Source organism: Megalobrama amblycephala, linkage group LG19 (genome assembly GCF_018812025.1).
Source record: "Megalobrama amblycephala isolate DHTTF-2021 linkage group LG19, ASM1881202v1, whole genome shotgun sequence".
Taxonomy (NCBI): Eukaryota; Metazoa; Chordata; class Actinopteri; order Cypriniformes; family Xenocyprididae; genus Megalobrama; species Megalobrama amblycephala.
In genome coordinates, this window is record NC_063062.1 from 3895607 (window position 1) to 3908467 (window position 12861).

General features: G+C 37.6%; 1 protein-coding gene across 15 annotated transcripts in view; it reads left to right on the plus strand.

The window, feature by feature from the left end:
• The window catches only part of ryr1b (ryanodine receptor 1b (skeletal)), a 123620-nt gene that overhangs the window by 55086 nt on the left and 55673 nt on the right, over nt 1–12861 (plus strand). For all 15 annotated transcript variants that reach the window (XM_048168722.1, XM_048168711.1, XM_048168715.1 and 12 more), the window contains exons 41-61: nt 91–208; nt 320–452; nt 2267–2361; nt 2548–2683; nt 2773–2956; nt 3046–3157; nt 4636–4756; nt 4874–5043; nt 6930–7150; nt 7238–7328; nt 7413–7553; nt 7639–7802; nt 9894–9972; nt 10063–10152; nt 10267–10407; nt 10491–10568; nt 10652–10727; nt 10820–10943; nt 11569–11684; nt 11773–11840; nt 11982–12103. In XM_048168722.1, the coding sequence (XP_048024679.1) occupies nt 91–208; nt 320–452; nt 2267–2361; nt 2548–2683; nt 2773–2956; nt 3046–3157; nt 4636–4756; nt 4874–5043; nt 6930–7150; nt 7238–7328; nt 7413–7553; nt 7639–7802; nt 9894–9972; nt 10063–10152; nt 10267–10407; nt 10491–10568; nt 10652–10727; nt 10820–10943; nt 11569–11684; nt 11773–11840; nt 11982–12103 (2580 nt within the window). The remainder of the gene's footprint in view (nt 1–90; nt 209–319; nt 453–2266; nt 2362–2547; nt 2684–2772; nt 2957–3045; nt 3158–4635; nt 4757–4873; nt 5044–6929; nt 7151–7237; nt 7329–7412; nt 7554–7638; nt 7803–9893; nt 9973–10062; nt 10153–10266; nt 10408–10490; nt 10569–10651; nt 10728–10819; nt 10944–11568; nt 11685–11772; nt 11841–11981; nt 12104–12861) is intronic.

The following is a 12861-nucleotide window of genomic DNA, read 5'->3' on the forward strand; positions in this document are numbered from 1 at the left end:
ACTTCTTTAGAGTCATTTATGTTTAGCTGAAAATCATATCTTTTGCATCATTTGTGGTATTTCAAATGCATTTTGTCTCCTGCCTCGTAGGAACATCATGAACAACAAGTTGTTCTACCAGCACCCCAACCTGATGCGTGCGCTGGGCATGCATGAGACGGTCATGGAGGTTATGGTCAACGTGCTGGGAGGTGGAGGAGACTCTAAGGTGCTTTCCTGTTTTTCTTATACACATACTGTAAATTTAAAGCTGTTTTTCCTGGACAAGGAAACATCTCTGCAATTGAAACTGATGTTTTTTTGTTTTTTTTGTCTATAGGAAATTCGATTCCCGCAAATGGTGACCAATTGCTGTCGCTTCCTGTGCTACTTCTGCAGGATCAGCCGTCAGAACCAGCGCTCCATGTTCGACCACCTCTCATACTTGCTGCAGAACAGTGGCATTGGACTGGGTCGGTTGCTTTGTAAAATGTACCTGACACAGATAGCATATTTTTATTATTGTTAAGGTCCATTCACACCAAGACTGAAAACTATAACAATGACTATATTAGTGTCCACACCCATGTACAATGGATAGGGTGGATTCTGATTGGCTGTCAGTGTTTTTATCATTAATTAGCTGGAAAAAAATCATTCTGACATTGATTCCAATTATGTCATACCTATATGTCATTATCGTTGTAGCATAGAATTAGAGTGATCACATATACATTATTGTTAATTATCATCATAATTATCATTGATGTGAACGTGCTTTTAGTCTATTGCGACACTTTAAAGTAGTTTTTTCCAACCAGAGGTACAGCACTTGAACTCAGGAGGATTTCGATTTTGGTTTGTTAAATTTGTAAAAATCTAGCGTTAGCGTCAGTTCTGGCAGGTCACGTCAGTCAAGCTTGCATCAGCTGACTCCCAGGTGACTTATGTCTACCTATAGGAATACGACGCCTATTATGGCATCTACTGTATATATAAGCTCCTCAGTATTATCAGCAGCTATTGCATTTCTCAGGAGCAAATTACCCTCCTCCATCCCCAGCTCCTCCTCTCTTCAGTTAGGATTGGCCTTATTATTTCCCCTGAATCAGACTAATTCTCGAAATATGTGTACGTTAAATCGTGACATTTAATGATATCTGTATGTTGGTCCTGTTCTGTTTACCCTAGGGGGTTTATTGCTGCTCTCCCTGCTCTTATCCATGCTAGGCTGCATGGATGCCCAGGAAGTTCTTGCCCAGAACAGAACCATACCACCAATACAAACTCTATGCATTATCTATCATATTTGATGATAGTGGTCCTGACAGAACTTATATTCATCAGAATATTAAAATTCTGTATTCTTTATTATTTATTTGGATCCCTATTAGCTTCCACAAAGTGGTTGCTAATCTTCCTGGGTCCACAAAACAATACAAGGACAAAAAGCTGTATAATTAAATGAAGATAAAAACAAGAATACAATTACTCAGATCAAATCAATAAACTGTACTTCTTCCACATTATAGTCTTTTAGTGTTTCCATTATTCTGAATAAGTAAGAGCACACACAAAACATATGACTAAAAATAATAATTCAATCATTTAAACCTACATATTTGCAAACATATCTATACACATGATATTTCGCTTGCTCAGGATTCACTCACTTGTATTTTGTTAGATCTGAGCGTGGCATTTGATACCATTGACCATAACAAAATAATTCTTCTTGAATGTCTTAAATGTATGGTAGGTATACAGGACACTGCACTACAGTGGTTTTCCTGTAAATTTGGGAATTTTTCCCTCATTATCTGCTCCTCTTTCGTGTGGTGTGCCCCAGGGATCCATTTTGGGACCTTTATTGTTTTTCCTTTATAAGCTTCCTTTGGCCTAACAATTTGTATTGTATATTATAGTCTTCTAAACATATATGTACTTTTACTTTTTCTCATGTTTATGGGAAACATATTCCATATTATTTTTCATCAAATTTGTGTGTGGACAGGGTAAAAAAAAAGTTGAGCCTTACTCACTTGATGTGTTTTATAGTCACGTCTAAAACACACATATACAAGCTTTTCAAAGAACAAACAGGGAATGTGATATTTGATAACCTTATAAAAATACACCATTAGTCGTAATGTAATTTAGACTACGCCGACAATCATTAGATTTTAGTTAGTTAAAAAAAAACTAAATAACATTAAAATAAAACAATTTAGATCTTGGTATTATTGTTGTTTTTTTAATGATTTTTAATCTTTGTGTGTCTTTTTAGGGGTGCGTGGATCTACTCCTCTGGATGTTGCTGCTGCGTCCTGCATTGACAACAATGAGCTGGCCCTGGCTCTACAAGAGCAAGATCTTGAGATGGTAATGCTCAGAAGTCAGAACCTCTCTCTCTCTCTCTCTCTCTCTCTCTCTCTCTATTCCTTATATGACCTTCTAAGTCATAGGGCTGGAGCCAATCCTAGTTTCCTAGGCCAGATGCAGGGAAAGGCACCTTGGACAGATTTATAATGTACCATTGCATAAAAATGCATTGCTTCATTGTGCTAGGTGGTGACGTATCTGGCTGGCTGTGGTCTTCGGATGTGCCCCATGCTGCTGGCTAAAGGCTACCCTGACATAGGATGGAATCCAAGTGGAGGAGAGAGATATCTAGACTTCCTGCGCTTTGCAGTGTTTGTAAATGGTGAGCATGTTTAGTGTACGTCTGTCTCTGACTCCTGTGTTTGAAGGCATTCATAATTAAACTTTGTGTTTTTTTGTCTCCCCCTGCAGGTGAGAGCGTAGAGGAGAATGCTAATGTGGTTGTTCGTCTGTTGATTCGTCGGCCTGAGTGCTTTGGCCCCGCACTGAGAGGAGAGGGTGGTGCGGGTTTGTTAGCCGCCATCGAGGAGGCCATTAAGATCTCTGAGGACCCTGCCCGAGATGGGCCAACTCCTAAAAAGGACAGACGTTTCATGTAAGATCCTACAGTGAATGTGATGCTTGAATTTAGCTTTTTATTTAAACAGTTTTGACATAAAATTACCCCTTGTGATTGGTTCACAGGTTTGGAGGGGAGGAGCAGCCTGAGGAGAACAGAGTGCATCTTGGAAATGCTATCATGTCATTTTACTGTGCTCTTATTGACTTGCTGGGTCGCTGCGCTCCTGAGATGCATGTAAGTATAACAACTTAAAGGGTTAGTTCACCCAAAAATGAAAATTATGTCATTAATGACTCACCCTCATGTCGTTCCAAACCCGTAAGACCTCCGTTCATCTTCAGAACACAGTTTAAGATATTTTAGATTTAGTCCGAGAGCTTTCTGTCCCTCCATTGAAAATGTATGTACGGTGACTGTCCATGTCCAGAAAGGTAATAAAAACATCATCAAAGTAGTCCATGTGACATCAGTGGATTAGTTTTTTGTAAAATTTTTTGAAGCATCGAAAACACATTTTGGTCCAAAAATAACAAAAACTACGACTTTATCCAGCATTGTCTTCTCTTCTGGAATCCTTTCCATTGAATTGATTCCATTGAATCCTTTCATCTGTCGGCGTTGGTAATGCACTTTTACGTCGCGTGGTTGTTTTTGGCGATTAGGACATCCGCAACATGCACCATTTTAAAAAATATAGCAATACCAAAATACAAACAATGTAGAATAGCTTGAATACAGCGTGCGTCTCCCTCAGACTGTAAACGAAGCTTGGGCGCACCGGATAACACCTCAGCAGCGTCTTACGTCAGCAGCGTCACTGCGGAGTCGTGAACCACACTCCGGAGCAGAAGGGGGCGGTAATGCACCAATAAGCTGGATGCCAACCGCCGTAAAACAGGAAAGAAGAACAAGAAGAAGAAGCGGAGTCGTGAACGCGGATTGACAACAGACCCGGAAGAGAAGACAATGCTGAATAAAGTCGTAGTTTTTGTTATTTTTGGACCAAAATGTATTTTCGATGCTTCAACAAATTCTAACTGACCCTCTGATGTCACATGGACTACTTTGATGATGTTTTTATTACCTTTCTGGACATGGACAGTCTACCGTACACACATTTTCAATGGAGGGACAGAAAGCTCTCGGACTAAATCTAAAATATCTTAAACTGTGTTCCGAAGATGAACGGAGGTCTTACGGGTTTGGAACGACATGAGGGTGAGTCATTAATGACATCATTTTCATTTTTGGGTGAACTAACCCTTTAATAATTTACCTGTGAAGTCCATGACAAACATAATGCATAATCATTCATACATTCAAAATGTTTTTGAAAGAAGTCTCTTCTGCTCACCAAGGGTGCATTTATTTGATCAAAAATACATTAAAATAATAGTATTGTGAAATATTATTACAATTTAAATGTTTTATTTTAATATATTTTGAAATGAAAAAAAAAAAAAGCAGTGATACACTGTATTCTTTGATTAATCAAAAGTTTTACAGCATTTATTTAAAATAGAAATCTTTTGTAGCATTATAAACATCTTTACTGTCACTTTTGATCAATTTATTTCATCATTGATGAAAAAAAGTATTAATTTAAAGAAAAAAAATGACCCCAAGCTTTTGAAATGTAGTGTATAAGATGAAGGTCACATTTCAACAGATTTCCTGTGGACTTTAATTTTCAACCTGTTCTTTATCCACAGTTGATCCAAGCAGGTAAAGGTGAAGCTTTGAGAATCAGAGCCATCTTGAGGTCCCTCGTTCCCATTGAAGACTTGGTGGGAGTCATCAGCCTTCCTGTTCAGATCCCCACCTTAGGCAAAGGTACAGAACATCTATCTTATTTTAATCCTTATTTTTCAGTCTTTTTTACTTTTTACTCTGGCTTCCATAAAACTCACTTCTAATTAACTCTTGTTTTGTCTATGACACTTTTCATAGACGGTCAGATCGTTGAGCCAAAAATGTCTGCGAGTTTCGTGCCAGACCACAAAGCCTCCATGGTGCTTTTCCTGGACAGAGTGTACGGCATTGAAAACCAGGACTTCCTGTTGCATGTGCTAGAGGTGGGCTTCCTGCCCGATATGAGAGCTGCAGCCTCACTAGATACGGTAAGCTCTTAATATTGTCATTCATATTTTATTATCACTTCTTTACCTTTCATAATTTAATATAATTAATATAATATATTGTGGAAACCTCATATCTATATATTTAGTCTTTTTTTTTGGATTGGATCATCAAACTGTTGGTAAAACCACATAACTCCACCTGTGCCGGGGATAAGTGTCTTAGGCCCTGTCCCAAATGGCACACTTCATATGCACTTACAGCCTTGTGGACTTACAATGGCTGCCACGTGTGCACGATTGTAAAGTCCAGCACTTCATCTTTTATAACTTAAAAACGTAAGTTTTATAACTTAACTTTTATAACTTAAGCTTTTAGCCAAATGACAGAAAAAAATGAGCCCAAATAGCTCCAATAAACTTTATAATGTGGAAGTTGGTGAAAACGTAATGCGATGCACTTACTGCCGTAGATGCGGCTGTTCTGTTGGTGGACAAAACGCATATGTCCAACATTCTCTGGTCAAATACCTCATAACTTCATTTGAGCTTGATTTTGTTAAAATTTTAAAGGGATAGTTCACCCAAAAATGAAAATTCTGTCATTAATTACTCACCCTGAACCTCATTGGTTCTTGCTGAAGCTCAAATGTGCTGCGTAATACGAGAATGAACCTCATTGGTTCTTGCGAAAGCTCAATCATGATGCTTAACACCAGAATGAACCTCAGTGGTTCGCATTCGTCTAGCGAACATGCTTGAGCTTCTGTTTAGGTAAGGCAAGGCAAGGCAATTTTATTTGTATAGCACATTTCATACACAATGGTAATTCAAAGTGCATTACATAAAGAAGAAGAATAAAAATAGAACATAAGGAATAGAAATAACAGTAAAAACAGAGAATTTTTCTATCTGGATGGAAGAGCTAGGAAGTCTTAGGGAGTTTTTTTTGTTTTTTTGTCCATCAGAGCAGATCTAAATGGATCTTCCTCACATGACAGGACTGCTACCTGTTAAGGCACTTCAAACTGATAAACAAAGTTTCAATCTCCCCTTTTGCCAAGACACCTCAAACTGCGCCACACAGCCCTAATATCCCTTCCGGAGATATTTTACCTATGCAGCACAGTTCAAATTCCCCCTTTGGTAATTTCCCCCTTTGGAAAGTGTCCTGACTGTAATCCAGAGATATCTTAACCATGCACCAAAGCTCAAATTTCCCCATGGTTTGTCCCCTTATCCAAATTTACCAAATTTTTACCTAATCACAAATGCTTTCTTCCTAATTCTCCCAGCTCTTTCAACCAGACAGCAATATTTAAAATGCATTAAAAGTCAAAAATAACAAGATGATACATAAAGTACATTAAAAATGAACTAAAAACAGGAAAAGGAATTAAAAGAACAAAAAGATAATACGTATAAAATAAAATGCAAACAACCATATCTGATGTGTGAGTTGATGAATGTTTATATGTGAATAAAAGCCTAAATTAAATCTATTGAAGCATCAAAGTGTCAGCTGTCAATGGAGGGACAGAAATCTCTCAGATTTCATCATAAATATCTTTTTTTGTGTTCTGAAGATGAATGAAAGTCGTACGAGGGTGAATAATTAATGACAGAATTTTCATTTTTGGGTGAACTAACCCTTCAATAATATAACGACACATGCAAGTGTCTGATATCAACTTTCACAACACAGTGTTTAATTTCAAAAATCCAGTATTTTTTTCCATTTCCTGAAAAGTACATACAAGTACGTACATACGTTTTTGGACATACAAGGTTTCCGCCCCAATGTGACGGACGGAATATCATATGTCATATAATTTCTCATACATCATATCATATATATTATATATCTCATATCGTATCATACATGATATTATCATAACATCGTGATCTTAATTGTAATGTTCCTCCAGGTGGCGTTTAGCACCACAGAGATGGCTCTAGCTTTGAACCGTTACCTGTGCTCAGCTGTGCTGCCTCTGCTCACGAAGTGTGCCCCACTGTTCGCTGGCACCGACCACCGTGCTATCATGATCGACTCTATGCTGCACACCATCTACAGACTGTCCCGTGGCCGTGCACTTACAAAGGCCCAGAGGGACGTCATCGAGGACTGCCTTATGTCTCTTGTCAAGTTAGTTATCCACTCTGTACTGACATCAATACTAGAAATGCCAACTTAAAATATTGGAGCTAATAAAGTAATATTTGTGAATTGTAGGTATCTGCGGCCATCTATGTTGCAGCATCTGTTGAGAAGGCTGGTATTTGATGTGCCGATCTTAAACGAGTACGCCAAGATGCCCCTAAAGGTATGCAAGTATAGTTATTTTAATTCGTTGGAGCGATTTTGGGTCATATTTTTGTGTAATTAAGCTGATCCTGTTTCTTTTTAGTTGTTGACCAACCACTATGAGCGCTGCTGGAAGTATTATTGCTTGCCAAATGGATGGGCAAACTTTGGAGTCTCATCAGAGGAGGAGTTGCATCTCTCTCGCAAACTCTTCTGGGGCATCTTTGAGTCCCTCGCGCACAAGGTTTGACACACACAAACATGTCTCAACAGATGAATTCTTATTGAAAAAAAGAACACTTACAGTTGTTGCCATCTCATCTCTGTAGAAATTTGATGCAGAGCTGTTTAAGATCGCCATGCCCTGCATCTGTGCCATTGCGGGTGCCATCCCTCCAGATTACGTGGATGCTAGCTATTCATCTGTGACTGAGAAGAAAGCATCTGTCGACGCTGAGGGCAACTTTGACCCCAAACCAGTGGAGACAACAAAGTGAGAAAAAGATCAGCTATAGTTCACTTGTAGTATTAGTTCCACATTTTTGGGTTAATATACAGTATGTGCATACAGTGGCATGAAAAAGTATGTGAACCCCTTGCAGAATCTGTGAAAATGAGAATTATTTTAATAAAATAAGAGGGATAATAAAAAATGCATGTTATTTTTTGTTTAGTACTGTCCTGAGTGAGATATTTTACATAAACGATGTTTGCATTTAGTTCACAAGACAAAACAATAGCTGAATTTATTAAAATAACCCCATTCATAAGTATGTGAACCATTGATTCTCAATACTGTGTGTGGTTACCTGATGATCCACGACTGTTTTTATGTTTTGTGATGGTTGTTCATGAGTCTCTTGTTTGTCCTGAGCAGTTAAACTGAGCTCTGTTCTTCAGAAAAATCCCCCAGGTCCTGCAGATTCATCAGTTTTCAAGCATTTTTGCATATTTGAACCCTTTCCAGCAGTGACTGTAGGATTTTGAGATTCATCTTTTCACACTGAGGACAATTGAGGGACTCAAACTCAACTATTAAAAAAGGTTCAAACAGTCACTGATGCTCCAGAAGGAAACACGATGCATTAAGAGCCGAGGGGTGAAAACTTTTGAATTCAAATATCAAGGTAAATTGTACTTAATTTTTCTGCCAGGAAACATGCAAGTATCTTCTGTTGGTTCCGAAGGGCAGTACTAAATGAAAAACAATGATATTTAAACAAAATAAGAAAAATTGGGACATCTTCATCCTGTTTAAATGTTTTCACCCCCCCGACTCTTAATGCATCGTGTTTCCTTCTGGAGCATCAGTGAATGTTTGAACCTTTTTTAATAGTTGTGTTTGAGTCACTCAGTTGTCCTCAGTATGAAAACACAGATCTCAAAATCCTACAGTCACTGCTGGAAAGGGTTCAAATATGCAAAAATGCTTGAAAACTGATGAATCTGCAGGAGCTGGAGGATTTTTCTGAAGAACAGAGCTCAGTTTAACTGCTCAGAACAAACAAGAGACTCATGAACAACCATCACAAAACATAAAAACAGTCGTGGATCATCAGGTAACCACACACAGTACTGAGAATCAATGCTTCACATACTTATGAATGGGGTTATTTTAATAAATTCAGCTATTGTTTTGTCTTGTGAACTAAATGCAAACATCTTTTATGTAAAATATCTTACTCAGGACAGTACTAAACAAAAAATAACATGCATTTTTTATTATCCCTCTTATTTTATTAAAATAATTCTCATTTTCACAGATTCTGTAAGGGGTTCACATACTTTTTCATGCCACTGTATTTGTATATTTCAGGTATGTGCTTTTTCTGTATTTATACAGATACAGGGTATCTGTATTCATTTGAAACTGCAGCATGCACCAAACATCTTCCCAAATTTGATGATTTGAGAATCATTTGTAAAAATGGCAGCAAAATAGAAGTTTTAGAAGATATAGAATTATAGAATTTAAGGTCTCCCAGTGTTTTTTTCTGCCAAAATAAAAGCTCTATTGTTTAACTGTTGAAACCAAAGAAATTAAGAAAGCCATAAATATTAGAATTGTAATGAATATAATTTTACTGTTGTTCTGTAAAATTATTATTATTGTTATTATTACTATTAAATACTTGTTTTATTTTTATTTTACAGTATACAATGTTATTATTGCAATAGTAATATATTTGTTGATTTATTTAATTTTTATAAATTAAATAATAATAAAAAATAAAATATTATTTTGAATTGTTGTTATTACTTAATACTTAAATATTAATAAAAATAATATTAATATTAAAATAAATATTTAAAAAAATATTTTACAGTACAATAGCATTATTGCAATAGTAATATATTTATTTATGGATTTGTTTAATTTTTGTAATTTAAATAATAATCATATAAATGTTTTATTTCTTTCAATATAGTCCTATTGAATGGAAGAAACAGATTTTCTCTTTTTTCCTCCTTAGCTGATCAACACAAAGAATTCTTTTGAGGGAGTCATTAAAAGATTTGTATTCAAATGAACAACAACAACAACAACAACAGACAATTCTGTTTCCTTTTTGTTTCTTTGCAGCACCATCATTCCTGAGAGACTTGATGCCTTCATTAACAAATATGCTGAGCACACGCATGATAGATGGGCTTTTGAAAAGGTCAGTATCAGCACTTGTGCTCATTTTTTGAAAGCCAAATGCGTTGAAGGATTGAGAATAGGCTTTTAACCTTTTGTTTCCATTTTCCAGATCCAAAACAACTGGACATATGGAGAGGTCCTAGATGAGAACGGCAAAACTCACCCCATGCTGCGGCCATACAAGACTTTCTCTGAGAAGGTCTGAATGGATCTTCTTTGAAACATATCTTTATTAAAAGCTGTCTATTGGCTTTGTTTTGACAGTTGGTTGCCCAAAGTCAAGGTCAGCCTCCCTTTTGTATTCTCTCTCTAGGATAAGGAGATCTATCGCTGGCCCATTAAAGAGTCCATCAAGGCCATGCTGGCGTGGGAATGGACTCTGGAGAAAGCCAGAGACGGAGAGACTGAGAAAACCGAGGTGAAGACCACCAGGAAGATCTCCCAGACTGCTCAGGTAACAGAAAGTTGGAACAAAGAAGAAGGAAATTGTATGTTTGTAGAAACCCAATATTCTACCTATATATACATCTCCTGCAGGCCACCTATGATCCCAGCCAGGGATACTCTCCCCAGCCCGTGGAACTGACAGGCATGGCCTTGTCCAGAGAGCTACAGGTATATATTATTTATATTCATTCAGTATAAGACATTCAGAAACGCTTGTGATTGCATCATTCCTCATGTTTCCATCTGTTCAGTCTATGGCAGAACAGCTTGCTGAGAATTATCATAACACCTGGGGTCGCAAGAAGAAGATGGAGCTACAATCCAAGGGTAAGATTGTTTATTTTGTTCACCGTATGACTGCACAAAATAATGCTCATAACATAAACCATGCTAGTTTTTGTGTTTTTTTGTGTTTATAGGTGGTGGCACCCATCCTTTGCTGGTACCATATGATACGTTGACGGCCAAAGAGAAGGCAAGAGACAGAGAGAAAGCCCAAGACCTGCTCAAATTCCTCCAGCTCAATGGATATGCTGTCACCAGGTACAACAAAAATGGCTTAAAACACAAATGAAATTTTGCTGTCCTTCGATGTTAATGTGATAAGATCCAGAGGTGTCATTATGCATTAAGCAGAAAGTCTGTAAACAAGAAAAGCAATAATATTTCCCACAAATATACAAGAATACCCCAAAAACTTTATCTCCAAACATCGATCATGTATACATACGGTAGTGGCCAAAAGTGATGAAAATTGACATCTTCACCCTTTATTCAAAAATAAGAAAAATGTGTTAAATATTTTCTAAGCATATTGCATAGTTGTGCTTTGGAGTCAATTGTTTTATTTGTGAATTGTGCAATTAAACATGCCAAATTGTGTGGATATAATTTTTTACCATGCTGCCATACAAAGAAATTACTTCGCAAAACAAGGGAGAACTAATGATTATGCTGTAGTCAGTGTATGCTTTTTCCTGTGAGCCTGTTATTCAATGCATTTCTTTTTGCATTGTAAAATAAAACATGTAGTTGTAGTTTGCCTTTTTTCAAAATAATTTTGTCAGATAAATACCTTAACCAAGTTTAGTTCTTCCCTCATGCATATGTTAAAAATGTAATGAGGTGGAAAAATATACTCATCTCATGTTGTATTTTTCTTCTTTAGGGGTTTGAAGGACATGGAGCAGGAGATTTCCTCCATTGAGAAGCGTTTTGCTTACGGGTTCCTGCAGAAGCTGTTGAAGTGGATGGAGATCGCGCAGGAGTTTATTGCTCATCTTGGTATACATTCATAGCAGTAATTTCTTAAATCCAAAGAATTCTTGATGTAGGTGTTTTTGATTAATTTTCTGCATGTTTGTTACTCTAGAGGCCGTTGTGAGCAGTGGAAGAGTGGAGAAATCTCCTCACGAACAGGAGATTAAATTCTTTGCCAAGGTGAGACACCTTTGACCGGCAATGAGTGCATGCTAAATGAAACGGAGCTCGTGGAATTAGTTGGAAGAGATACAGACTTTCCATCCTACGGATCACAGCCTCTCACACTTTCCTCTTCCTCTTTATATTCTCTTCATGTAGATTCTGCTTCCATTGGTGAACCAGTACTTTAAGAATCACTGCCTGTATTTCCTGTCCACACCTGCAAAAGTGCTGGGCAGTGGTGGTCATGCCTCCAACAAGGAGAAGGAGATGATTGCTAGGTAACTAATGCTACAGATCTTCATTTTTTCTGTGGTACCCTAGTCCAGTGGTTCCCAACCCTGTCCCTGAAGTACCCCAACACTGCACATTAATTTATGCTTACCTAATCAAACAAACCTGACTCAACTCATCAGTTCATTAGTAAAGGATGCTTCTCAAATGGAAGGCTGCATTCTAGTGAGGTTGTGCCCTTCCTAGTCGAGGCCTTTGGAGGAATGTACGCTAGAGTCCTCCTTAGCCCGCTAGAATGAGACGGTCTAGTAAGTGAGCATGGCTTCGTCACACATGTTCCCGCAGTTCTTTCTTGTGAATTGAAATGTGTCCAAAGGATTGTGGGTCATTGAAGGACGGATAGGATTCACTTCAAAGTGAGCTGCATGAAGGGCGCAAAACAAAGGCTAATGATCCTTCAAATCAAGACAGCCTTCTGCGATGCTTAATGATGTGTCAGCCAAGATATGCAGCCTTACTAGGATGCAGCTTTCCATTTGAGAAGCACCCAAAGAATCCAAGACCTCAGATGGGTGTGTCAGATATGAGAGACATTAAAAATGTGCATTGTTTGGGGTACTTCAGGACCAGGGTTGGGAACCACTGGCTTAGTCATATTTTTATGTACCTTAACCCTCTGGTGCTGCTTGAGTGGTGGTCAAAAATTACCTTTTTTATAATTTAAAGGTGCCATCGAATGTTTTTTTACAAGATGTAATATATAAGTCTAAGGTGTCCCCTGAATGTGTCTGTGAAGTTTCAGCTC